The 27454-nt window shown below is 40.9% G+C and overlaps 1 protein-coding gene across 4 annotated transcripts in view; it reads right to left on the bottom strand.

Annotated features, from left to right (window-relative positions):
• Positions 1 to 27454, bottom strand: part of LOC125462230 (3-phosphoinositide-dependent protein kinase 1) — an 84213-nt gene that overhangs the window by 14995 nt on the left and 41764 nt on the right. For all 4 annotated transcript variants that reach the window (XM_048552002.2, XM_048552001.2, XM_048552003.2 and 1 more), the window contains 8 exons: positions 19591 to 19887; positions 14679 to 14721; positions 13647 to 13784; positions 13074 to 13218; positions 4360 to 4457; positions 3865 to 3940; positions 2875 to 2943; positions 1835 to 1931 (listed from right to left, as the gene is read on the bottom strand). In XM_048552002.2, the coding sequence (XP_048407959.1) occupies positions 1835 to 1931; positions 2875 to 2943; positions 3865 to 3940; positions 4360 to 4457; positions 13074 to 13218; positions 13647 to 13784; positions 14679 to 14721; positions 19591 to 19830 (906 nt within the window). In that variant the 5' untranslated portion in view covers positions 19831 to 19887. The remainder of the gene's footprint in view (positions 1 to 1834; positions 1932 to 2874; positions 2944 to 3864; positions 3941 to 4359; positions 4458 to 13073; positions 13219 to 13646; positions 13785 to 14678; positions 14722 to 19590; positions 19888 to 27454) is intronic.

Raw genomic sequence — 27454 nt, 5'->3', positions numbered from 1 at the left:
TCTATTTTATCATACCCAACGCTTCTGAATAACCAGGTGCTCTAGATTTTGCAGTATCCTTTTCTTTGAGGGGACACGTGTACACTATGTAGAATTTTGCTTTTTAACACCTCCCACTGATTTCCAATGGTTTTCTTTCAAACAACCCAGTCTACTTTTGCCAAATCATCTCTCAGCTTTATTAAATTTGGCTCAGAACTTTTAAATAAGATCTCTGTCCCTTTCCATAATGTTGCTAAAACTAACTAGATTATGATTATTTTCTCCAAAATGGTCACCTGCCTAGCTTCATTCCTAAGATAATCTAAAATTGCATACTTCTTTGTTGGCCTTGATGCATGTTGTCTGAAGTTCACTTGAACTCAAGAAATTTATATTATTTTTGTTGTTCCACACTAACTGAATTCCAACTATTGTTTTCCTATTGTTTCTGCACTCAAATTTACCTACGTATTTGTTTCTCCAACTGTCTCACTGTTTGGGGTCTATTGTATAGGCTTGGCTGTACAGCTGCCCCTTTTGTTTCGAAGCTCAACCCATGTGCCTCATGTGATGCTTAATTTAGTATATCATCCCTCCTGATAGCTGCAAATGATTCTTTAGCCAATGATGCTGCGTCCTATTTTTTAAAATTTTCCTTTGTTATCTTGCCTGATAATTCCATATTCATGCATGATGAACCGCGATCTTTGCATCTCAAAGTCAAATTTCATTATAACAAAGGCATATGGCAGAAGTCAATCTTTGCTGAGCTCATTGGCTTTGTGCGCTAAATTCACTGTTTACGTATATACTTTTAATACTACCAAATTCGCGTGCTGAACAAGTTTTAAACCTCTACTTCCTCTATCTTTTGGATCACTAACTAAATTTCTGCCTCCTGTTCACTGCTCTGAATTTATCCTCAAATTCCCATAACCCTACCAATGTAATTTAAACTTTCTGCAACAACACTAACACAAACTCCCACTCCTGTTCAAATGGAGACTGCCCAGTTTGTACAGGTGCCCAACTTCTCTACAACTCTAACACTCATACTTCTACACCAGCCTTCCAGTCATGCTTGTTGTGTTCAGTTTTCATATTCCTATGTCTGGTACACAGGACTGGGAATAATCCTGAGACTGTTGTTTTAGAGATCCTGCCATTGAATTCCTGATATAGTTCTCTGAAATCTGTTTGAGAGTTTCATTGCCATTCCTACTCATCATCTTCATTTTTTTTGGATGTCTGACAGTCGCCAGTCCCTCTCTGATTGTATGCTTCTGAACAGTCACAGTTCCATAAACGTGTTATCCACTTAGTCCTCTGCCTCATGGATGCACAACAGCAATTCCTACTATCACTCAAGTTCCAAAACCCAGAGTGCTCAAACTTGTGCAGTCAGTGATACTTCCAGTAAATGGGTTCATCTTTCTCATGACTGCCATAGAAGCAAAAGCACCTTGGTTTGAGAATGGATTCCTTTAAAAAATCTCAAATCTTAAAAGTGTTATTTGGGAATTTCAACACACCCCCACCAAGCATATCATTTTATATTGATCTATTCATTGCACAGGTTTTGATTATATAGATTCTTAACTATTCAACTGTTGGGAGACAATATCACATTTGTTAAAAACACTCTCATGGGCAAACCCTGCAGGTTAAGGGGGTTGTGACAGCATTTTGATCAGGGAAAGCTGAATTTCAAATCATATCTTGCAACTGTATTTTTAATATTATTGAATTGTGATTGGTTATTCAAATGAGAGGTTAGGAGTACACAGGGTTGGAGTTGGTCAGGATTTGGTTTGCTGCACTGGTTGGGTAAAAGGGTCATTAAATCACTTACCAAAAGTTGCTGCACCAAGTCTTTTGCTTTTGGAAAAAACTTTTCTGGGAATTCATATTCTAACTTAATGATTTTCTGGAATATGAGATATTCATTGCTATGGAGAGGAGATATAACACCAGAGATTAACAGTTGTATCATGCTGATACCTAGACACCTGAAATTTTCACAAGGCTTACCAAATTTATCAAATTATAAAGTTCAAGGGACTTACTGCCACTGAATAAAAACATTCAGTCCTCAGCAGATTAAAAAAAAAGTAAAAACTGCTACCTAAAAACACATTTACATATTAAAAAAAATCTAAATTCTGTTGTCAATGAACAAATTTGGTCAACAAAAACAGAGTGCCCTGGAAAAACACAGGCCTGGCAGCATCTGCTGAGGAAAAAAAAGTCAATGTTGAATTCTATGTCCCTTGTCAAACAGTGACTCTGCTTTTCTCTCAGCAGATGCTACCAGACCTCTGTTTCATATCTCCAGTATCCACAGCTGTTTATTTTACAAATTTGGTGCCTTGTTTTAAATTTAAGCCTGTTCTAATCAATCAAGTTAAAATTTTATGACAAGGCAGCTCACAGGTAGCCAACTATAGTACCATGCAAATGTCATTTTGTGTGCATCAAGTTGCAACCACAAATACTTTGTGCCGTTACTAAATGACAGAGAATGGTGGGGATATATTAAAAAGACAGCCAGTTACTGATGCCAATCCATGTAACACATTAGTTGTGCCACATCTATATTCATCAGCAATGGCACATCTTAGTGAAATGAGGAAGGAGGAAGAACTTCAATCCATAAGGGAAACATTTGTTTTCCAAGAAGTATATTACAGCACCCAGAAGTCTCACTCTTAGCACTTTTCTTCAGAGTGCCTTCAGCCAAGTTAATGGGAACTAATTTAAAAAAACATCAAAAACTTGAATAGTGATAAAAAGTTTGAACACAGTAGATCAAGTTGTCAGCACTGAAATGAAATATTGTAGAATCTAGTTCTCTATTACTTTTTGCCATTCATCTCAAATTCGAGCACTTACCCAGCCCTAAATGGTGGCAATCCAGCTACCAGCTGATATATAATACAGCCAAGAGCCCAGAGGTCAGAACTGTAGGGGGTTAGAAAAATAAATATCAATCCAGTAAGTCTTTTTACCTAACTGATTGTACTTCAAAGATATAACAGTTGAATGCTAGTCTGTGAATAAATTGAAAGATTTACAATCAAGCTCAAGTCTGTGCAACAGATCATGTTTGTAATTCCATTCAAATAAAGTTTTTTTTTAAATGTTTGTTCACAAGTTTGGACATCGCTGGCTAGACCAGTATTTATTGCCCATCCCTAAATGCCCAGAGGACATTTGGGAGTCAACCACATTGCTATGGGTCCAGAGTCTCACGTAGGCCAGACCAGATAAGATTGGCAGTTTCCTTCCCGAAAGGACATTAGTAAATCTAGATTTTCTTTTCTGACAACTGACACAATGGTTTTGGGTTCATCAGTAGACCCTTAATTCCAGATTCATTATTAAATTCAAATTCCAGCATCCAGGATTTGACCCTATGTCACTAGAGCGTGAGCTGAGTTTCTGGATTAATAGTTTAGCAATAATATCACTAGGCCATTACATCCACCCTTTTGATCTCAGCAGCACCAATATAAATCCACTGATCTCTCCCAGCAAGGGAGTAGAGCGGGGAGTCTCCAGTCTCAAAACACCTGGCAGATTGGTGCCCAGTGATGAAGGCACACATCAAGGAGTTCATTGGTCAGAAGGGAGGAACACAAATGCTTCTAACAGCAATAAAATGTTTAACCAATCTCTCCTATTGATGATTTAGGTCTGATTGATGTTTCCAAAGCTGAGGTGCGTAGTTGAGGGTCACATATGAATAATACACCATTAGGGTGCAATACCAAAGGGTCATCGTGGCATCATCACCATATCTCTGGTGATGGAAGGGTAATTATTGCAAAATACAATTCTAATAGAAAAAAAATCAGTGACAACACAGATCTACAACATTACCTTTTACAAGCTGATTTCTCTGTCAGAAGCTCTGGTGAAACATACTGTGCTGTTCCAACAAAAGAATTTGCTCTTGCTGCAAAACCAAAACAAGATGAGGTGAATTGTGCTTACATGCAGAGCAAACAGTGCACTTGTTCACTGCATCCAGTACTCTTACCCCAGTGTTTTAAATTCAAACTGACAGCAAATTAAATTAGATGTGCTCCTACTTCTCTTTAAGCCAAAGTATTACAAAGGCAGCTCCCATTGTCAAAGTACTGTAAGAGATTTGTACTCAAAGCACCTCATCAATTCTCATAGGAACAGATGAACTCAGAAATGCAGTAGCTTATGGTGGTAGGCACAGCACAGAAACTATGCTGTAGCTCAGTGCTGAGTGCCTGATGCTAACACTGGGTACTCATGCCCCACGATTTGTTTGGTCATTAATTTTTTTTGCAATTGAATTTTCCACCCAAAAGGTTGATGCACATGAAAGGATTAATTCTGCACCTTGTGTACTATCTGAAGATAATACTTTTGCTGTTCCAAAATCAGTAATCCGTATGTGCATGTCCTCGCTCAGCAGGATATTCTCTGGTTTAAGGTCCCTGTAATAATTTAAAAACAGGTTAAAGCACAAATAACAATAGAATATTTACAGCAGAGGCAGCTGTCATTTGGTCCATCAGCTCTCAAACAACAATTTATCTATTGCTGCTTCTCATTTTCCTTGCCATAAGCCTGCACACGTTTCCTTTCCAGAAAATAAAACTTAATTTCTTCTTGAATGACTTGACTTAAACTGCTTCTACCACCCTCTCAGGTAGAGATTTCAAGATTCTATTCACTCATTGAAAAATTTCTCTTGCAATGTTGCCATAGCTTCTTTTGTCAATGTAATGGAGGCAGTGGCAATGTCACTGGCTAGTAATCGAGAGGCCCAGGGTTCAAATCACATGTTGTAATTTAAATTGAATTAATAAATAATCTGGAACTAAAATAAATTATTTGAAATAAATGTTGATTGTAATAAAAATGAGTTGGTTCACTGATGTCACTTAGGAAAGGAAATCTACCATGCTGGTTCACCTAGGTGTGACTGCAGATGCCACCTGAAATGGCAAGCCACTCAGTTTTACCAACCACTAAAGTCTAAAAAGGATCAAAAAACTGGACAGACCACAAAGTGAGAGTGGCACACCCAGTCCAGTCAACTCTGCAAAGCTCTTCTCACTAACGTCTGGACTCTTACATGAAGTTTGGGGGAGCCATCCCAAAGCCTGGTTTAGCTACAGGCTGATGTCGCTATACCCAAAAATTACACCTCAGGCATCACCATCACTGGGTATGCTCCATCAGCAGAACAGGCCCACCAGAGGTAGCACTACAGTGCTATGTGGTCAGAGAGGGAGTCCTCAACATTGACACCCCGTGAAATCGCATGGCATCAGATCAAACATGGCCATGGAATCCACCTCCTGCTTACTACCTACTGAAGAGGGTGAAGTTGATGAATCTGAACACTAACTGGATTGTACTGAGAATGGCAAGGGCATGAAAAGGATTCTGAGTGGGGTCCTCCAACAGCAGTTCAGTGGAACCAACATCAACAGATCTGAAATTAACACAATGGAAGCTCATTAGAATATAAACGATGGGGTCCAAAAGGTGAAACTGCATTTTAGCTGGGCTGCATTATATGTGTAAATAAGAAAATGCAGATTTAAATAAGATTTCCAAATATCTGTTGGACTGGATTTGCAGTAGGTGGTGAGGGGAAAACCTATTTGATCCCGACTCCGATCAACCTACCAGCTGCACATAAATCTGGCTGTAATTGTACTCATTGGAGCAGCAAGCACATGTATTCATGCAAAGAAAGTTTTGTTTTCACATTCAGTATACCTTCTCGTGTGCTGTGCGGCTCTACCACTGTACTAAATGGGATAGATTTTGAACAGATCTAACAGCCCAAAATTCAACGTTCATGAAACATTGCGGGTCTTTTGCATTATTGTATTCGACCAATATTGTAATCCGATATATCCCACACATTAATCCCTGGCTTGATGGAATTGGTAAAGATGTATCAGAGATAATGGGAACTGCAGATGCTGGAGAATCCAAGATAATAAAATGAGAGGCTGGATGAACACAGCAGGCCAAGCAGCATCTCAGGCGCACAAAAGCTGACGTTTCGGGCCTAGGATGAAGGGTCTAGGCCCGAAACGTCAGCTTTTGTGCTCCTGAGATGCTGCTTGGCCTGCTGTGTTCATCCAGCCTCACATTTTATTATCTTAAGCCAGGGATTAAGTCTGGTTTAAAGAAGAGTGTAGAAGATAATGCCAAGATCAGCACCAGGTATATGTAGTCAAGCTTTGATGAAGCTGCAACAGAGAACTCAAATTGACAAATACTTGAAGTGGCAAGTGATAAATCTAATTGATCCCACAACTCAGTTTAAAACTGGGCAAAGGTAACAAGATGTGATCCTTGTCTCAACCAAAACTTACTTTCTCAAAATATCCTTCTCTTTCTGGTCTCCCCAATCTGAGAATTAACCCACGAGCTGATAGATTTTGTTCCTTCTGGAGATCTACAATTGAAATCCTATTATCTTTGGGTAATAGACTTTCCCAACTTTCCTTTTTAAACCTAAATATTAATCATTACATTCAAGATTTAACTGGAAAATGAACAAGCCAAGAATCAAAAAACAAAGTTAAAAGGCTTGATTCAGGGCATTCTAACCTCCCCCATTCCACAGATAAATTGAAGATGGATGTGTCTCCATCCCCTTGAAAGGAGGTAAGTTCTCTTATATCCCCCCATCAAGGTAGCCCGACTCTGCACAAAACTACCTCAACTGTGCAACATAGATAACAAAGTGTGAAGCTGGATGAACACAGCAGGCCAAGCAGCATCTTAGGGGCACAAAAGCTGACGTTTCGGGCCTGGACCCTTCATCAGAGAGGGGATGGGGAGAGGGTTCTGAAATAAATAGGGAGAGAGGGGGAGGCAGACCGAAGATGGATAGAGGAGAAGATAGGTGGAGAAGAGAGTATAGGTGGGGACATAGGGAGGGGATAGGTCAGTCCGGGGAGGACGGACAGGTCAAGGAGGCGGCATGAGGTGAGTAGGTAGGAAACGGAGGTGTGGCTTGAGGTGGGAGGAGGGGATAGGTGAGAGGAAGAACAGGTTAGGGAGGCGGGGACGAGCTGGGCTGGTTTTGGGATGCAGTGGGGGGAGGGGAGATTCTGTCCATTTCAAGCCCACCGACTCCCACAGCTACCTAGAATACACATCCTCCCACCCAACCTCCTGCAAAAATTCCATCCCCTCTTCCCAATTCCTTCGCCTCCGCCGCATCCGCTCCCAGGATGAGGCATTCCACTCGCGTACATCCCATATGTCTGCATTCTTCAAGGACCGCAACATCCCCCCCCCCCCCCGCCCCCACAGTGGTCGAGAACGCCCTCGACCGTGTCTCCCGCATTTCCCGCAACACATCCCTCACACCCCACCCCCGCAACAAGCACCTAAAGAGAATCCGCAGAGTCCTCACATACCACCCCAACAACCTCCAGATACAATACATCATCCTCCGACACTTCCGCCATCTACAATCCAACCCCACCCAAGACATTTTTCCATCCCACCTTTGTCTGCCTTCCGGAGAGACCACTCTCTCCGGGACTCCCTTGTCCGCTCCACACTCCCCTCCAACCCCACCACACCCGGCACCTTCCCCTGTAACCGCAGGAAGTGCTACACATGCCCCCACAGCTCCTCCCTCATCCCCATCCCAGGCCCCAAGATGACTTTCCATATCAAGCAGATGTTCACCTGTACATCTGCCAATGTGGTACACTGCATCCACTGTGGCTTCCTCTACATTGGGGAAACAAAGGGGAGGATTGGGGACCCCTTTGTAGAACACCTCCACTCGGTTCGCAATAAACAAGTGCACCTCCCAGTCGTGAACCATTTTAACTCCCCCTCCCATTCCTTAGACAACATGTCCATCCTGGGCCTCCTGCAGTGCCATAATGATGCCACCCAATGGTTGCAGGAACAGCAACTCATATTCCGCTTGGGAACCCTGCAGCCCAATGGTATCAATGTGAACTTCACAAGCTTCAAAATCTCCCCTTCTCCCACTGCATCCCAAAACCAGCCCAGCGCGTCCCCTCCCCGCACTGCATCCCAAAACCAGCCCAGCTCGTCCCCGCTTCCCTAACCTGTTCTTCCTCTCACCTATCGCCTCCTCCCACCTCCATTTCCTACCTACTCACCTCATCCTGCCTCCTTGACCTGTCCATCCTCCCTGGACTGACCTATCCCTTCCCTACCTCCCCACCTATACTCTCCTCTATCCATCTTTGGTCTGCCTCCCCCATCTCCCTATTTGTTTCAGAACCCTCTCCCCATCCCCCTCTCTGATGAAGGGTCTAGGCCCGAAACGTCAGCTTTTGTGCTCCTGAGATGCTGCTTGGCCTGCTGTGTTCATCCAGCTTCACACTTTGTTATCTCGGATTCTCCAGCATCTGCAGTTCCCATTACCTCTGATCTCAACTGTGCAACATCACTCTTTCCTTCAAAACACAAATACCACTCTTCAACTGTATTAGCTCTCAGCAACCAACCCAATTCCTGTCCTGCAATCTGCCTCTCTTTGCCCTTTTCAGAACTGCCAAAAACCGCTTTGACTCAAGGATAGAGATAGTAGGAACTGCAGATGTTGCAGAATCTGAGATAACAAGATGTAGAGCTGGATGAACACAGCAGGCCAAGCAGCATCATAGGAGCAGGGAAGCTGACGTTTCGGGCCTAGATCTCTGAAGGAGGGTCTAGGCCTGAAACGTCAGCTTTCCTGCTCCTGTGATGCTGCTTGGCCTGCTGTGTTCATCCAGCTCTACATCTTGTTATCTCTGTTGACTCAAAGATACTGTACTTAGTTTTATTGTTGCTAATATAGCACAGAACTGCAGGAATAACAGAATTTTGAGATCTGAATGGTTCAATTGAAACATTTATTCTTGTAAACAGCAGTACTAATGAGCTATAATACATCAAGATACAGCAGTCAATATTATATATTGCTATATTATGTTACTGCCCCTATAGTATATCTTCAGGGTTGGAGTAAGTATGTTTCCAATCAGGAGCAGGAATGCCATGGTCCACTTTTGATCCATGCCACTCATCAGCAGATGTGTCACTGGCATTAATTTCCTATTTCCTTTTGTAAGGCTCAACACATTATGAGGACTGACCACAAACACTGCAGGTGGAATAATAGAAGTTTTCAGTCTTAGTGTGCCAGTTTTCAATAAGCAGAAGTAGAGATCAGGCAAAAGACTATAGAAGGCTACTGCTTTTGAACAATTTCCTGCTGTGTCCCACACTTAACATTAAGTGGTGAGCTACTAAATCATGGCAAACTGATCAAGAGGCAACCTATTTTTCAAGTGTTCAATATGGGGCCAGCATTGGTTACGAAGCCTTTTCACCAAGTTCAGCACTGAGAAGTTAGACTATTGCAGCATCAAAGAACGCGAAAAATGATCAAAAACTATTAGAAACATACTGAACAGTCAGAATCTGTGGAAAGAGAAAGAGTTAAAGTTTCAGGTTAATGGCCTTTAATTAGACTAGAAAAGCTAGCGAGTAAACAGATTTTAAACAAATGCAGATACAGGAAAAGCAGTTTCAGAGATAGTAGGAACTGCAGATGCTGGAGAATCTGAGATAACCCTTCCGAAGGAGGATCTAGGCCCGAAACGTCAGCCTTCCTGCTCCTCTGATGCTGTGTGGCCTGCTGTGTTCATCCAGCTCTACACCTTGTTATTACAGGAAAAGCAGTGTTTTTATGGGAGGTGGAGCGAGATAGTGTGCAAGACAGAGAAAAATAAGAAAGGAACAAAAGTGAAAATCTGTGGTAGCACAAAAGAGACATTAATGACAAAGTGGATGATGATACAAGACAACAGCAAGTTGCAATGGGAAACGATATAAAGAAGCCTATATAGATGTAAATGGAAATAGCAGAATTATCACCAGCACCTCTGCATTCTCTCCTGCACACTGAGAAAAGGGATTTAGCATTAACCAAGCATTCAGTTATCTATCATTTTAATTCACCACCTACCACCAACATAGTGAAATACATCCTCAAACTCCTACAATGTTTCAATGAAGCCCAAAAGAAGTTTGAGGAACAGCATTTCATAGAGTCATACAGCACAGAAACTGACCTCTCGGTCCAACCAGTTCATGCTGAACATAATCCCGAACTAAACGAGAGCCACCTGCCTGCTCCTGGCCCATATCCCTCCGAACCTTTCTGATTCATGTATCTATCCAAATATCTTTTAAACATTGTAATCGTACCCACATCCACCACTTGCTCAGGACACTCATTCCACATGTGAACACCCTCTGCGTAAAACATTTGCCTCCTTCTCTCTCACCTTAAAAATATGCGTCCTAATCTTGAAATTCCCCATCCTAGGAATAACTGCCATTAACTCTAACTATACTGTTCATTATTTTATAAACTTCTATCAGGTTGCGTCTCAATCTCCTACCCTCCAGTGGAAATAAGTCCCAGCCTATACGACCATTCTTTATTATTCACATCTTCCATATCCAGCAACATCCTGGTAAATCTCTTTTGAACCCTCTCCGGCTTGATAACATGCTTGCAATAACTTGGCGACCAGAACGGAACACTATTCCAGAAGAGGCCTCACTAATGTTCTGCACCACCTCAACATGACTTCCCAACGCCTATACTCAGAAGGCCTGAGCAATGGAGGCAAGTGTGCCAAAAGCCTTTTTAACCACCCTGTCTCTCTGTGATGCAATTTGCAAAGAATTACATACTCGCACCCCTAGGTCCCTCTGTTCTACAACACTACCTAAGGCCCTATCATTAATTGTACAAGCCCTACCCTTGTTTGTTGTACCAAAATGCAACATCTCACATTTATCCAGACTGAACTTCATCTGCCTTTTTCAGCCAATTGACCCATTTGATCAAGATCTCTTTGTAATCTTAGAAAACCTTCTTCACTGACACTTCACAGTCTTTCAGGCTCAACAATGAGTTGAACAATTTCAGATTATAACCACTACATTTTCATGCAGCAGCTGCTCCTTCTGGAAAACTTTCTGAATCTTAATGTGTTTCTTTACTTCCGTATTTTTTAATGTACCATCATAACTTTCTCTCATTAATTTCTACTGCTTTTCACTGCATCACAAATATTCCCTTTTGATATCTCCATCTTCTCTCAGTGTGAATGCTTAAAATCTGTTCTGAAGTGAACTTTGTTCAACCTAAGGTCACAGACCTGAAAGGTTAACTCTTATTCTCTCCGCAGGTGCTTCCTGACCTGTATATTTGTAGGATTTTGTGTTTTTGTTTCTGTTTTCCAGCATCTGCAGAATTTCACCTGTTACACTGAAGAGCAGGAAAGCCACTTTGTGTGCTCCCTTGCTACTTTGATAATACTCATATAACCTTTGTATCTTTTAAATTCCATGACCATATTCTTGGGAAATCCAAAGCAAAGTTTCAACCGTATCTCCATCACTCAGTTACCTTCCATCAGAGATTTAATTTCTCATGCCTAATCCATTACCTGTTTTTTTCAATGCGTTTGATGAAATTCTTTACTACTTTCGTTGTTACCTGTCACTCCATGTCACCTCCTGGCTTTTAGAGTCATTGTCATGGAAATATTCAGCACGGAAACAGTGGCTTTGGTCCAACTCGTACATGCCGACCAGATATCCTATATAAATTTGGCCCCGTTTGTCAGCATTTGGCCCATACCCCTCTAGACTCTTCCTATTCATATGCCCACCAATATGCCTTTAAATGTTGTTATTGTACCAGCCTCTACCAATTCCTCTGGCAGTTCATTCCATACACGTACCACCCTCTGCGAGAAAAAGTCGTCCCTTAGATCCCTTTTATATCTTTCCCCTCTCACCTTAAACCTATGCCCTCTAGTTTTGGGCTCCCCCACCCCAGGGAAAAGACCTTGCTTATTTACTCTATCCATACCCTATCCATTTATAAACCTCTACAATGTCACCCCTCAACCTCGGACGCTCCAGGGAAAACAGCCCCAGCCTATTTGGCCTCTCCTTACAGCTCAAGCCGCATTGCCTTGGCCATATCCTTGTAAATCTTTTCTGAACACTTTCTAGTTTCACAACATCTTTCCTACAGGAGGGAGAGCAGAATTGCACACAATACACCAAAAGTGACCAAACCTTGTCCAGCCACAACTCTCAACTCCTTTACTCAAGGCACTGACCAATAAAGGCAGGCATACTGTTCTGTGCTGTACTGTTCTATGTTCTATGTTCTATACCAAACACCACCTTCACTATCCTACTTATCTGTGATTTCACTTTCAAACAATGAATCTGCACTCCAAGGTCTCTTTGTTCAGCAACACTCCCCAGGACCTTGTCATTAAGTGTATAAGTCCTGCCCCCATTTGACTTTCCAAAATGCAGCACCTTACATTTATCTAAATCAAACTCTCACCTTCCTCCCTACACTGCCTATACTCAGTCATAAATTTTCTATTGCATTGCAAGCCCTAGATTTGTCACATGAATCAGACCCTGAGTTAAACTCCATTACTCACTCAAGGAACTTCAAACTTTGTTGGATAACTTTACCTCTGTGACAATGTCTAGTGTGTACCTTACCCATTTTCTGTTTGTAATAAGTCTTCTGATCAGCTTTCATCACAATTTATCCTGAGCAATTAAAATTCCTTTGCAGTCAAGTACCTTAATCTTTACTGTATTCTATATGCATAGATATTTTACAATCTCAAATTCAGAGCATGGAACAAGGTTCACTTTTGAATTTATGCATATATAGAATTAGTGTGGTGGAACCCCATTTACAGTATCATTACAGGGAGCCAGGTGGAAATTGGGTGTAAGATACTTTTGTTTGTTTCAGAGTTTGACAGCAAACAACATTGTCCTCCACACCGACACACCCTCCAGTAGCAATTGCCAGAAAGAGATTAGGCTCAAGGGCATTTCCGGTCCAAGTTACCTATAATAGTTCTACTGCTGCTAATACAGCAAGTGGAATAGACTTTAGTAGTCTGAACGGTTCAATTGAAAGACACCAGAAAAGAAACTTCTTTGTACTGATATGCAAAAGCACTGAAATTCCTTACCTGTGTATGATCCCAATCTCATGTAAGTATTCCAGTGCTGAAACAATTTCAGCAGAATAAAATCTTGTACAGTTCTCATCAAATGAGCCTTGCTTACGAATGTACTTAAGTAGCTCCCCATTTTTAGCATAACTAAGGCCAAAATCTGCATTGAAGTTAAGGACTAAATTGTATGCTGATATGCACAGACTGCAAAGTTGCAAAAAAAATTTGCAACAAATTTTTTTTCATAATTTCTTTGTATGCTTATAATTTGCTTTACAGAATAATTGAAATTTATGCAAGACAGTGCTTCTGACAGAGATAGTGGGAACTGCCGATGCCGGAGAATCTGAGATAGCAAGGTGTACAGCTGAATGAACACAGCAGGCCAAGCAGCAGAGGAGCAGGAAAGCTGACGTTTCGTTTGTGGACCCTTCTTTAGAAAATCTTTTTGGCCTGCAGTGTTCAACCGGCTCTTGACCTTGTTATCTCAGTGCTTCTGACAGCTCTGCTCAAGACAAGAATCAACTAAGTGTCTCCCTTGTATTACTTTTAAGCAATGACTGGGGCACCACAAAACAAAAAGGATACAGAGTTTTTCATCATCCTGAAAAGTGAAGTAGAGTTTTACAAAAAAGGGGTGATCCAGGTGAGACATGATATCCCTTTCTCGAGTAACGTATGGTACCTTATTCTCCTTAATGATATGACGTTTCTCCAGAATTTTAACTGCAAGACAAAGGAATTGTCTTATTGAAGTTGTACATGTTAACTGGAAAATGACAATTCCAGTTTTCTACAGATGAAAATCAGCAGTACATTACTCTTAAAATGAACAACTCTGTCAATAATGCCTGGAAAATGATTGCTACGTGGCTACAGACCACTGACAGCTTAAAGCTCAATTCAATCCAATCTTCACATATTATTCCAAAAACACTTATTCCCATTAGAATCAATGGACAGGGAGAAGAAGAGCCATAGGAATTATCAGCATGTAGATCAAGAAGACTGTAGGCCAGCAATAACTAGTTGGTTTCTTGCCTAACCAACAACTGCCAACTCTAGTGGGTCTGCTGGGATCAGAAGTATGCATGGAGTAAATTTTCAGCCTAAATTTTGGGGAACAACAGAAAATTACAAATGTTATTACATTTTCCTTACAGCGCAATCCTTAGCTCTGGCATCTTCCAATTAAACAAAATGAAACAAGTTTATAGTTATACTCCCTCTGTTTGTCTCACTACTTTGACCCAAGGCTATTCAACTTGCTCACGTGGTCCAGGAAACATTGTTGTTAAGTGGTTGCTAGGGTTTGGGAACATGGCAATCTATACCACTACCTCTTCAAATTGCTTCTGAGCTCAGGGATACGCAACACACAAGAAAGAAAGCAAGTGTCAGGTGTTTGTTGTGGCCAAGATCTAGAAGATCTAGCAGTCTGCCCAAACCCAATTTCCATCATCTAGTACGATCCCACATCTCCATGGGGTTTCTAAAATGTGCAGAGGATTTGGGATTTACAGCCAACCTAAGTTGGAAAGCAGTTTTCCCAAGATGATCCCAATCGTGTGAGCCACGATGGGGTTGACAACTTAAACACCACACAAACTTGTTACTTACTTGCATATTCTTTACCAGTTGCTTGTTCACGTGCTAATACAACCTGCATTGAAACAAATAAAGCGGTCAACCACATACTGGAAAAATCAGTGCAGTAAATACAACTTCAGGTGCTCATTTACATGCTTCATTGTCAAAGGCAAGGTTCTTCTCTCAACTGTGAAGGTTTTGCTTTGTTCCTGCTTTTAAATTCTTAGTGTTAATCTGACACTGGCTTCCTTAACACTTAACTACAGCATTAGTCTATATTATGATGTGCTTAAATACGCCAAATAGAACTTGAACCCATGATAATCTGACCCAGCAAGAATGCTCACACTGAGTAATGACTGACATTTGCAAACTAGTACCAGGTAACAGGCCCAAAATGTACGGACCACTGCAAAATCTCAGCCGGTTCACTATTAATTCTGCATTGAAGGGAACTCATTATCCTGTCTCCATGCCACATGTATGACCAGAGTTCTATTAATTTCTAGTCTGCCCACTCTGAACTAGGAATGGGCAGCAAAATGTGGCTTGTCTGTGTTGCTCACATCCTAAGCATTAAATTAGACTGGAACTTTCTGAAAGTAGGGGCAGGCATTGAGTAGACTTAGGTCATAGGAAACAGGAAGCTCGATTCAGTGTAATAGCCCAGCACAAGATCTGTAAATATGTAGTGATCTCATGTCACATAAGTAGCACAAGCATGTCAAAATGTGTCCTAGAGATAGTGAAAAAATGTTAGCATGGAGCATTAGACGGGAATGATGACCCACTCATCTCAACATAAATACAAAACCAATTATTTCTGCACACTTTCAGGTGTAAGCCCAGGTTCAAAATTTTCAAATTAAACTACAATTTACATTATTCAACTAACAACTTGTGTAGAACTTTTTACACAATGTTCCAGGCAACACCACCACAATCCCTGGGTATATCCTCCCAATGCAGGACAGACCTAGGTAGAAATGGTGGCACTGTGTTATGTATTTGGAAAAGAGATGTCCTGGAAATTCTCAATGTTGACTCCAGACACCATGAAGTCTCTCGGCATCAGGAGACAAAGTCCCACCTTCACAATAATGTGGATTCAAAGACGTGCAGGTTGATGGTCTGGCCGTGGGAAAAGCAGGGATGGCAAGTCTGGGTTGGATGCTCTTTGGGGAGTCGGTGTGGACTTGTGGGTCAAATGGCCTGTTTCCACTCTGGAGGGATTTGATAATTCTACAAATAAGGTTACCCTCCATCATGTTATGTGGCACCGTCGCCTTGCTAAAGGAGATGAGGCTTGAAATAGATCGAGCAAATCAAGAAGTGGCATTCATGCAGACACCAGCTGGACCTCATGGCCCATAACACGCCACAGTCAACCATTACCATCAAACAGGGGATCAACTAGCTCAATGAAGAATGCAGAGGGCATGCCAGAAGCAGCACCAAGCATACCTAAAAATAAAACGTCAACCTAGTGATGCTACAAAACAGGCCTGCTTCCAATACCAAACAGCATAAGCAGTAAGTGACAGACAGGCTAAACAACTCCACAACTAACAAATCAGATCTAGGATCTACAGTCCTGCAGCACCCAATCACACATGGTGGCGGACAACTACTCATTGGAGGTGGCGATGCTACCAATATCACCATACAAATGATTCTTGTTGAGGGGGGGGCTGCTCTGAAGCATTGATGATCCATCTTAGCTTCCTCTGAAGGCTCCCAGCATCACAGATGCCAGTTTTCAAACAATTCAATTCATTCCACATGACGTCAAAAATTGGTTTGAGATGGGATACCTTTCAGGCTACGGGGCCTGACAATATTCCAGCAATCATAACGACGTGTGCTCCAAGACTTATTAGGGCCCTATCCAGCAGAACAGATACAGCACTGGTGTCTACCCAACAACGGAGAAGATTGCCAAATCATGTGTATTCACAATATGCAGGGCAAATCCAACCCAGCCAATTACTGCTCCATCAGTCTACGCTTGATCAGTAAAATGATACAGTAAAATGATAAAAGGTATCATCAACGGTGCTATCAACTACAACCTGCCAAGTTAAACATGCTCACTGATGCATAGTTTGGGTTCACTCAGCTCCTGACACTGGTTTGAGCAAGAACTAAATTCTAGAGGCGACATGACAGTGACTGCCCTTGACCTCAAGGCTGCATGTGACAGAGGAAATGCTGGAAAACTAGAGTTAATTGGCAGTGGGGAGAAAAACTCTCGCTTGTTAGAGGCTAGTGCAAGGAGGATGTCATGGTTGTTGGAGGTCAGCCATTTCAGCTCCAGAACATCTGTGCTGTAGTTCAGAGTGGTGTTCTGGGCACAACCATGTTCGGCTGCTTCATCAATGACCCTTCTTCCAATACAAGATCAGAAGCAGGAAGCTTGTTCATGACTGTACAAATGATCAGCATCATTTACGATTCTGAAAGAGTCTATATCCAAAGGCAACAAGACCTGGTCTACGAAGCAAAAACAGAAATTGCTGGGAGAAACACAGCAGGTCTGATAGCATCTGTGAAGGAGGAGCACAGTTAACATTTCAAATCCAATGATTGATCTTCAGGACAGTTAAGGTGAAGGATCTGATGATCAATGGCCTGGTGAAGGGTCACTAACATAAAATGTTAACTCTTTCTCTACACAGGTCCAGCCTGATGTGCCAAATATTCCCTCATTTTCTACTTATATTTCAGATTTCCAGCATTAGCAGAATTTTGCTTCTACCTTTGTGTCCAGATACAGTTTTCAGGACTGACACACACAAAAGAAATTTGCAGTGGTCAGCTGTGAGTTAGAGAGCAAGATGCCTTCTTTTTTGGATGAGACATCATTAGACTAAGGCTTTTTCAGGCAGATGGGAAAAAAAACTCAATGATGCTTGTGGGAGCATTTTATGTTCAAAGTGGTTTACAGGAATTCCTGCATCATAACCGTAGCTGTGCTTAAAAAGTAACGCATTGGCTGTAACATGTTTTGAGATTTTCGGTGGTTATGAACGTCATGATGTAAATGCAAGTTTCTTTCCTTTCCTGCACTAGTCTGTGTCAAATAATATATAAAAAAAAATCACATGAACCATTATATTCTTCAGCTCCTTCCATGCTTTACTGCCTTGGCGTTCATTTTCACAAAATTTTTCCATCAAGGATATACAGTTTAATGTAATGCAGAAAATTTTTTAAACCTTATACCCATCATGCTTTGCAAGTGGGACAGAGTCAAATGCAGTACTAGGCTAGAATTTTTAAAACACTCATTCACAGGATGTAGGCATCGTTGGTTAGGGGCTCATTTATTGCTCAGTAGGCAGTTAAGAATCAACCACATTGTTATGGATCTGGAGTCACATGAAGGTGAGACCAGGTAAGGATAGTAAATTTCCTTGCCTAAAGGAATCAGATGGATTTTTATGACAATTCTAAGTGGTTACATGTCACCATTCGGCCACATTTTTGTTGCAAATTTGTTACAGAATTCAAATTTCACTATCTGGTATTGATTGGATTCAATCCCTCATCCCCAGAACAGTGGCACACAGCTCTGGATTGCTAGTTCACTGACATTATCAGTATGCCTCAGTCTCCACTTGCATTTTGTTAATGGTATATTGCTTTGAACCCAGGTGTGTACACAGAATCGATGTTCATTATGGTGCACATCAATACTAGAAAATGTTTGTGGCTTGTAATCCAGACAACTTTGCAGATGCAAGGGGCTATTTAGGTTCACTGGGAGTAATCATTTGCTGTGGAGGAGAGATTCTTGCATTCGTCAAAGTGAAACCTACCTGAATCAAAATCACCACCATAATGAAGTATATATTTCCTTCTCCACAGTAACTGTATGACCACAGAGATGTACAGGCATATGAATAATGCCTGGAGCTCACTGATGAAAACAGCAAACCACACTAGAATGTTGGGGAGTTGGCATTAGTTTGAAAGTTAGCAAAAAGCACCTGCAAAGAACACCATCCACCTATGAACCATCAACTGTGGTTCGTCAACCACCAACACCTCAGCAAGGGTTCTCTCAGGCACTTGATTGTGACCCTTTCCTATCAACAGATACCACATCTTTGAAATTCCATGAATCATCCCATATGCATTTCCTAAGAGCTGCGAACAAACAAAACCAATAAAGGGTAAAAAACCTCGAACTTCTAAAATTCCCAAATTATGGTGTTAAACATTAATCATGATCAGCTGTATTCTACAGAATAAACCTGCAGTAAAAAAAACAAATGATATTTAACTCTTGCACATGCAAGTCTTTTTAAAAAATCCTACAGCTAGAACCCACTCACTTTTTAGCAAGGCAGTAAATCAAAACAGCATAAACTATTTTAACATCCATTAATACAACTGTATGGGGGAAAAGATTTGCTTCAGGTCTATCAAGGTTCACACCAAGTTTTGGAATCATAGCAAGTATTTTAAACAAAGCACACAATGCTGCCAGGGATTCTCCTGCATTCAAATAGATATCATAGCAACTCCTTAAACTCAAGAGTCCAGCACATCCATTCATGTATTACAACATTCTGTGGACTTCTGTAAATAAGGCTCTCCTTAGAATCAGTTTCAAGTAACTAGTTATGCAGAGTTTGCACGTTCTCCCCGTGTCTTTGTGGGTTTCCTCTGGGTGTTCTGGTTCCCACCCACAATACAAAAATGTGCAGACTAGGTGGATTGGCCATGCTAAATACCCGCTAGTGTTCAGGGATATGCAGGTTATGTAGGTTATAGGGGTAAATGGTTTTGGATGGGATGCGTTGAGGATTGGTATGGACTTGTTGGGCCGAAGGGCCTGTTTCTACACTGTTGGGATTCTATGAAGATCTAGCCAAATATGCAAACATTTGCAACTTTAAAGTGGCATTTACCAGAAGATATTTAAAATACATACTGTTGAGAATGACCCCTCCCCAAGGATTTTGCCAAACTTGAAGTCTTCAGGCCGTTTCTTCCGAGGCTGTTGAGCGTGCCCTGCTGTCTGTTGCCGCTGGGACTGTGATGTCGGTTGTTGCCGTTGTCCCGCGTGCTGTGGTAAAGAGCTTACCAGTGGTCCGGTATCACCTGCACTACTGTCCATGGCGATACCAGAGATAGCAGGCCGTGTGCTGGAATCAGTCTGATTCCTCACCATTGATGGAGATGGGCAGGAGCAGAGGACCACACTGGACTGAATGGGAACAGCATCATACTGCAAAACATGACAAAGAAAAACCGACCATTAGGGATTATACAAGTTCAAAAAACAGAAATCAAATTATAGGATCAAGACATTCATTGTGTGACTGGATATACAACCCATATGAGTAATTCATGAGTTGTTAAACTTCTGCCCTTTGTCACAGATTATATTACAAGTAATGCAACGATGTTTTGACAAATGCCCTAAGACTCCTGTATTCACTGGTAACTGACCCCCTAATTAGAAATAACGTTTATGCACTCAGGAGAGGAAAATGGAGGTAAACAACAGAAAAAGGATGATTCTTCTGCTCAACTTTGTAGCAAATGCGAATGGTCATGAAACTTTTGGAAAGTATTTTGTTTTCCTGCAAGATTCTCCTCTTCTTTTGGTCATGGGGCGTAGTTTCACAGATTGATATCTTGCTGACATAGTCATTTGTTGTGCAAGGTCTAGCGAGTTTCATTAAACCAAATTTTATTTCTGCTCAATATCAACTTTCAACAGCAATTGGGGAACTGGAGGAGGAGCAGTTAGTATACCAGAACAGAAGCAGGAAATTTTGCCTCGCCTAGTAGTAGTCGTAAAAGAGAAAGCTTCTGTTCACAATTTGATAATTAATAGATCCTCTATACAACTTAATCAGAAAGTGACTGAACCGATCTCCTCTACTTTCCAAAAGACAAACTCTTTTCAATTGTCCAAATGCGTCAGTCTCCCCTAAGTTATCCAAGTTTCTAAATCAAACAACCAGGCCAAATTACATTAAATAGGACTTTAGCATCAATCTTGACCATCTCTTCATAAGGCACCCACATTTACACTTTCTGCAACTGATTACTGAATAAAGTGATCCACAACAACAACCCAAGACTTGTCCTGACTCTAGAAACAGATGAGAGACCAGTATAAAAAGTGGCCCTACCCGTTTTCGATCTGACACTACTTCAAGCGTAACACCAGTTTTAAAATTTGAACTGCATTAACAAAAGTATTCAGCAGACTGTTCTGAGCACATATGCATCTAATACCTGACTAAGGGTATATAAATATTTAGAATGAGTCAGTGCTGTCACCACACTACATAAATATTTTAATGCGGTAATTGCATACAGAGAAAACTCCCTTGGATAGAGAAGTCACCTCAGCAAACAGTCTAATTAGCTTGGTAAGTCCTCACTTAAAAGTTAAGGACACATTCCTGAAGATCAAGACTTTAAGTGAAACATTGATTTCTATGGAAGCAATGTTAATACTGTTACGTTCTGTGGGTGGTCATCAGGAAAAAAAAATTAAAACATTCCCACTGCTAAATTCCCACAGTTGTAAATGATATAACATTTATAATTAAATAAATTTAAAATTAAGAAATGTGTGACTTCATACTTATAGTATCTCCTTCTTGCTGGCAATGTCCCTTCCCAAACCTTCTAACACCTGATCCTCATTGCTGAAAATCCTCCCTAATGCTCAGAATCATTGACTCCTACTCGGTTGCTGACACACACTCCTGCTGTTTCATTTTCCTCAATGTACAATCTGCTACAAGATCCAGATTTCACCGGAAGCTGGAACTCTAATGTTATGGAAACACGTCTCAGTGATTCGTAAAGTCTGGGATTTCATAATCCATGTTTTGAAAAAGAACCTTCAAAATTATACCTGTTTTGCTGCTTTTCTCCCAAACTCTCACAACCAGGGTTCCAAAGAGTGAAGAGGCAAGTCTGAACATTTTTTAAAAAGCAGATTGTAAAATCCCAGAACCTCTGAACTCTCACTTTCACGACATTGAAGGCTCAGCTTGAACAGAAACAAAAATCCAGGAGAAGGAAGCAACAAGACGATAGGGAAAATAATAGGTAAGGCTGCAACCTGAAGTCAATAGTCGAAAAAAGGCCACAACCATGTGGTTAAGGAGAAAAGGCTACAGTGTGGGTTTAGAGAGGGAACATGCAGAACAAGTCATTCAGGAAATAACATTAAAATAAATCTCATGATGCTTAATAAGATTACACAGTTCATTGATTAACTGATGTTAATGCAAAACAATGTTAAAACGAGGCAACATTAAACAAGTTTCTGTATCATTATTGATTTGCACAAAATTGACTTCACTCTTTCAGCCACCAGAAGGAGCTCCTGAGGTTTTTAAAAAAACAGTAAAGATGACAGTTGAATCAATCTCAATTTGAGGTGAAATTCTTGCCCATAAACAGCTGAGCAATCACCGGATAGCTCAGGTTAGAATTAAATGCGCTCCTAGCCACAGTAAATGGGTTTGAATTATGCCAAGCTTAAAGATCCAGAACTTCAGTAATGACCAGAAAACTGCAAATGAAGAATTTAAACGTGCAAAACAAAAACAGAACAGCACTCCCAGAATATTAAAATATTCATATACATTAATATCTTGTTTTGCACTGTTTCATATGGTATCAGATCAAAAGCCAAATTTTTAAAAGTGCTCTAAACATTAAAAACTTTGCACATTTAGAAAATTTGCTCAGTTGTTCTTTTTAAAAAAAAAAGTCCTGTGGATTTTCTACTAAATAAAAATAACTTCTGGTACTTTCCCAGCAAGTGTCTTAAGTTACCATTTTAGCCTTAGAAAATATACATAAGCCACAGAAACTTGGTAGGTTTCTCCCCAAGACTCACTGAAGTTGACAAGTGCAGCAATATCAAGACAACTACACACTCAAAACCCAGGACAAGTCATACTTAAAACACATTTTACACTAATTTGCTAATTAGTCAGAGGCAAAAATGTTTAAACAAAAACAAGCATTAATACTCAGGGTTACAGAATGCACATTCATTATAACACTAAGTGATCCTTCTCAGGAACACAAACATAAGTAATTCAATATCCTAAGCCTGTTCCACACAAGATCACTATTCAATTGTACTGCAATATCATTTACCTGCCTTTGTCTCCCTCAGGTGGAAGGCATTTTCTGATTTCCCTACCAAATAGTACAAATAATTCTAAGGTAATGCCCCCTTGTCCATCAGAATTTAGCATCCAAGTGGCAGTATTATTCTCCATGGTGTTTTATCCATAGAAGCCACGCATTTCCTGGGATATGGTGCACAGAACTGAGGACAGTTCTCCAGATGGGGTCTGGTCAAGTCTCTGTTCCTTCATTAGGCAGTACCAGAAATTATTTGAATATTTTGCCTGCCATGTCAAGACTTTCCTAGTATTTATATAATACTTCTTCACACTTGTTATATTGACAAACCTAACAGCTGATTGTTAATACCCTATAAACAGCAACGGGTTTGAAGAAATTACTTTTTATGGTGATGATATCAAGAGAACTCCCTGACTTCAACAATCCTGACTTTCCGTTCTTTTGGCTTGTCACCGTCCTTCACAACCTCCACTTTCAAAATTTGTCTTGTGATGCCAAAACGATCTCTCAGCACAGCTCCTCACCTGACAATCCATAATCTCAAATCCATAAACTGAAGCTTGCAGATAGCTTGCATTCTGATAGATCTGCCTGATCAATTCAGATGCTGGATCAATTCCAATTCCCTCTCTTGGCCAAAGCTGCTTACTACCATATCTTAGGTGAGTCATCGAAAGTTCTGGAATACAAAAGACTGACCTCAGAGTAACAGTATCTGTACAGAGGCTCGTTAATCACTTTAGTTTCTATCCCATTTACATCATGCTCAAAATTGTTTGAATTTTAAGGTTCTATCTTTTTGCTACAGTTCTGTAGACCACAGCACCTCATATTGTCCATGTTGGCCAACGGTTGGTTGATTATATCATTGCTGTCTGCAAGGGTTTATTGTGTGTAGATGGGTGAGCTACACTTCTTACAGCATTGATGATAATTCTAAACAAATGTTTAGAGTCATTTAACATGGAGAGAGGCCCCTTAATTAGCTGTGAAGTGCACTGGAATATCCTGAAATTAAGACTAAAAAGTAAGAGCCTGTAAGAAAGCCAGTTGAAGTTGAATGTATGAGGTAAATTGTAAAACCACTTCAATCTGAGAGCGAGGGTGCGCCTGAGAGAGCGGGAGGGTGCGCCTGAGAGCGCGGGAGGGCGCGCTGAGAGCGCGGGAGGGCGCGCTGAGAGCGCGGGAGGGCGCGCTGAGAGCGCGGGAGGGCGCGCTGAGAGCGCGGGAGGGCGCGCTGAGAGCGCGGGAGGGCGCGCTGAGAGCGCGGGAGGGCGCGCTGAGAGCGCGGGAGGGCGCGCTGAGAGAGAGAGGGGGCGCGCTGAGAGAGAGAGGGGGCGAGCGAGAGCGAGAGGGGGCGCGCGAGAGCGAGAGGGAGAACAGAAACCATTTCTTCTCTTTATATTAGTATCGCTGTTATATCCCAGACGAAGCAATAACTTGCTGACAGAGATAAAGGTCTTCTTGAATGACTCAGTGAAACCTCCACCCATTGCTATTTTTGTTAGCTTTAGATGTTTCAATAATATGGGGTTTATCTCTTCCTATTCGTGGCAAAGTCAGGTCACAATGAAAATACACTGTACCACTACAAAGTTGAAAGTTCAAAATGAAAACATTCAAGCTCTTTTCTATTATTGTACAAATTTCAAGCTCCTAAAACTACCTCACTGGAATCAACAGAATGGAGGAAAGAGACTTCAGCTTGAAGGACATCTCATAGCTGGTAATCAGTGATCAGTCTGCTATTGTTTGAGAGAACTTGCAATGCTCCTGATGAAACAGTTCTCAATGCAATCAATTATATTGTCGTCAAGTACTAAATTACATTTCCCAAAAATGAGGAAACTGGGTTAGAGTGGAGTCACTAAGAAATCATTTACATTTTGATGCAAATAATCTCCCCAGCCAATACTTCCCTCTTCAGTTCCATTATTGCTAGGCAGCCACTGCTAAATGGTGATAGCTTAGTTAATGCTGCTGCATATCTTCTCGCTGAGCCAGGGTAAGAAACTGTGAAGATGGCCACAACCGAGGCCAATCCAGACCTCGTCAAACATCTGAATATGCTCACTTGTTCATCAGTCATCAAATACATGAGCTTATTCTTAACCAAACTGTGGCACTGCTATTGAGAGCCCAATTGATCAAAGTTAACTCAAAGCAGGCCAAGGATCAAACAGCCTTTTCTGACAGCAAGCATTATGCACTCTGAATTGCAGCAATTCACTAATTAACTGAAGATAGGAAATTCCAGGCCTGGTTATAATAGGAGTGCAATGTCTAACACTTAAATTAAGTACCAATATTCAGAAAGTATACGAAGAAACATTAACTGAGGCAACCATATTTGCTAAATAGACTCAAGAAATCAAAAAAGGTAAGTATACAGCTGTATAAATAGCTACCCATAGTGACTGATGGCCCAGTTATACTCAGATGGCAAATAAAACATGGAATAAAAATGGAATACATGAACTCACAAACATGGCAGGCCATTCTCCATTCACACCACCTCAAATTGGCCATGTCATCCCAGCCCCAGTCACCTTATTCAGTATAGTACCTCAGATATTCTTAACCTTCAAGAAATGCAACACTAAGGGAAGACTAGAAGAGAATAAGCAAGAGAAAGGAGATCAACGAGGCAGCACACAACCTGCACATTAGCTAATTACAACTAGGCTCTGATCATCCTCAATAATTATTAGACTAGAACAAATGCCAAGGAATTATGAAGATAGATCAATTTCACCATTAGACATAGGAGTGGAAGTAAGGCCATTTGGCCCAACGAGTCCAGTCTGCCATTTAATCATGGCTGATGGGCATTTCAACTCCACTTACCCGCACTCTCCCCGTAACCCTTAATTTCTTAAATCCCTTAAATCTCCCCACTAACAACATCCTGGGGGTTACCATCGAGAGAGAATCTAACCATCGCCCCCTTGACATTCAATGGCATTACCATCATCAAATCCCCCCCACTATCAACATCCTGGGGGTTACCACAGAGAATCTAACCATTGCCTCCTTGATATTCAATGGCATTACCATCATCAAACCATCTTAGTTCACCATCCAAAAATCAATACTGTTTAGAGCAGTACCTCTTTAGTCAGAGGATTCATAGCTCCTCTCTAGCCAAAATTCATAAGGCAGTGACTTGGAAATATCTTCAACACTGAAGACCAAATTATTCAGCATGTCTGTGTGGGACTTTGTTAAAGTAAATCGATACTAATCCTACTTTCCATGCATCTTCCTCTCTTTCAAACATATATTCAATTTTTCCTTAAATAACGCAAATGTAATTACCTCAGCAACTCCTTTCTTGGAGAATGCATTGCATGCTTCAATAACCCACTATGTATATGATTGTCCCTAACTGTGGAGTGAGAATGGTCAGCTTTGACACTTTACCTTCATGAATACAGTGCTTAAAAGAGTGCACAGACTGTCCAGCAAAACCTTGATGGTTCAACAAGATGGCCTGTATTTCATTTTAGAAAGTTAAATTACATTGCTTGACCATGAACTTTTACTGGTGGTATTGCTTACTTTGAAACTGGAAAGTTGGGATTTAGGGATGAGACCAAATATGAGACTGCTGTGTGAACAGGTAAATGTTTAACAATTTTGTTCTGCAAAATAAAAACTACAGACTGCTGTTAACTTGCATGTAAGATTCAGTCCAGCCAAGAATAAAAAAAAGTTACTAATTTACAATAGCTAGAAGAGTCCAATTCTCTTCAACCCTCTGGTAAGATAATGACAATGAGAGGTGGGAATTCCACATCCTCTGAATGATTAAAATAGACAAAGAAATCACAGCGTCTACTTTCCAGAAATCCTGAACAGGTTCCCAATGAACAAAACATTTTGTTAAAATTCAGGCAAGCCTTAGGTGTACTTCGATCTCAGAAGGGTGATTTCCATGGATCTCTCTCTGTTCAGCCTCAGCAATCATTGCATATTTAACTCCAGTCAACTGCATCCAGTCCATTATGTCTATCAACCACTTTCTCTTCTGCTTTCCTCACCTACATCTACCATTGATGTTTCTTTTATATATAAGGATATCTACAATGATGTAGCTGAGATTTTTATCTCTCTTTGATGTTATGTACTAATTTTTTTCTCTAGCATTTCATTTATTTTGTGTAATAAACATCCTACATTTCCACATCTTGTACGCATTTATCTCATTGATAGTTTGTTTGTTTTCTATGTAACTTATGTTTTTGCCTAAGATGATGCATTGTAGAAACTCAGCATCCTTTTTCCAAGACACAATTTCTTTAATGTTAACACATTCTTCATTTCGAAAAAACTGGTCTTGGCTATCTCAATTCTCCAATTGATCTCATACTCACACAATGTGATATTTACTCATGATTTGGAAATGCTTTTGTTTATTCCAGGACTTCTCCACTCACTTCAATTTTCACGTGCAGGGTTAGGTCTCTTTTGGTCTTCTTCACATTCATTCTACACCATTTTCCACAGTCCTTGATTTTACTTTATTTACAAGATCTCCCAGTGGCCCTTTTAACTCTGGAATCACTGCACTGTCATCTCAAACTGCTAACTTCCAATTTGCCAAGATTGTAGCCTTGTCGATCTGTCTCTGAACATAGCTGTGCCCCCAGGTTGGG

The sequence above is a fragment of the Stegostoma tigrinum genome, chromosome 23, assembly GCF_030684315.1.
Source record: "Stegostoma tigrinum isolate sSteTig4 chromosome 23, sSteTig4.hap1, whole genome shotgun sequence".
Taxonomy (NCBI): Eukaryota; Metazoa; Chordata; class Chondrichthyes; order Orectolobiformes; family Stegostomatidae; genus Stegostoma; species Stegostoma tigrinum.
The sequence above is the reverse complement of the archived record's forward strand: the minus strand, read 5'-3'. Positions and strand labels throughout refer to the sequence as shown.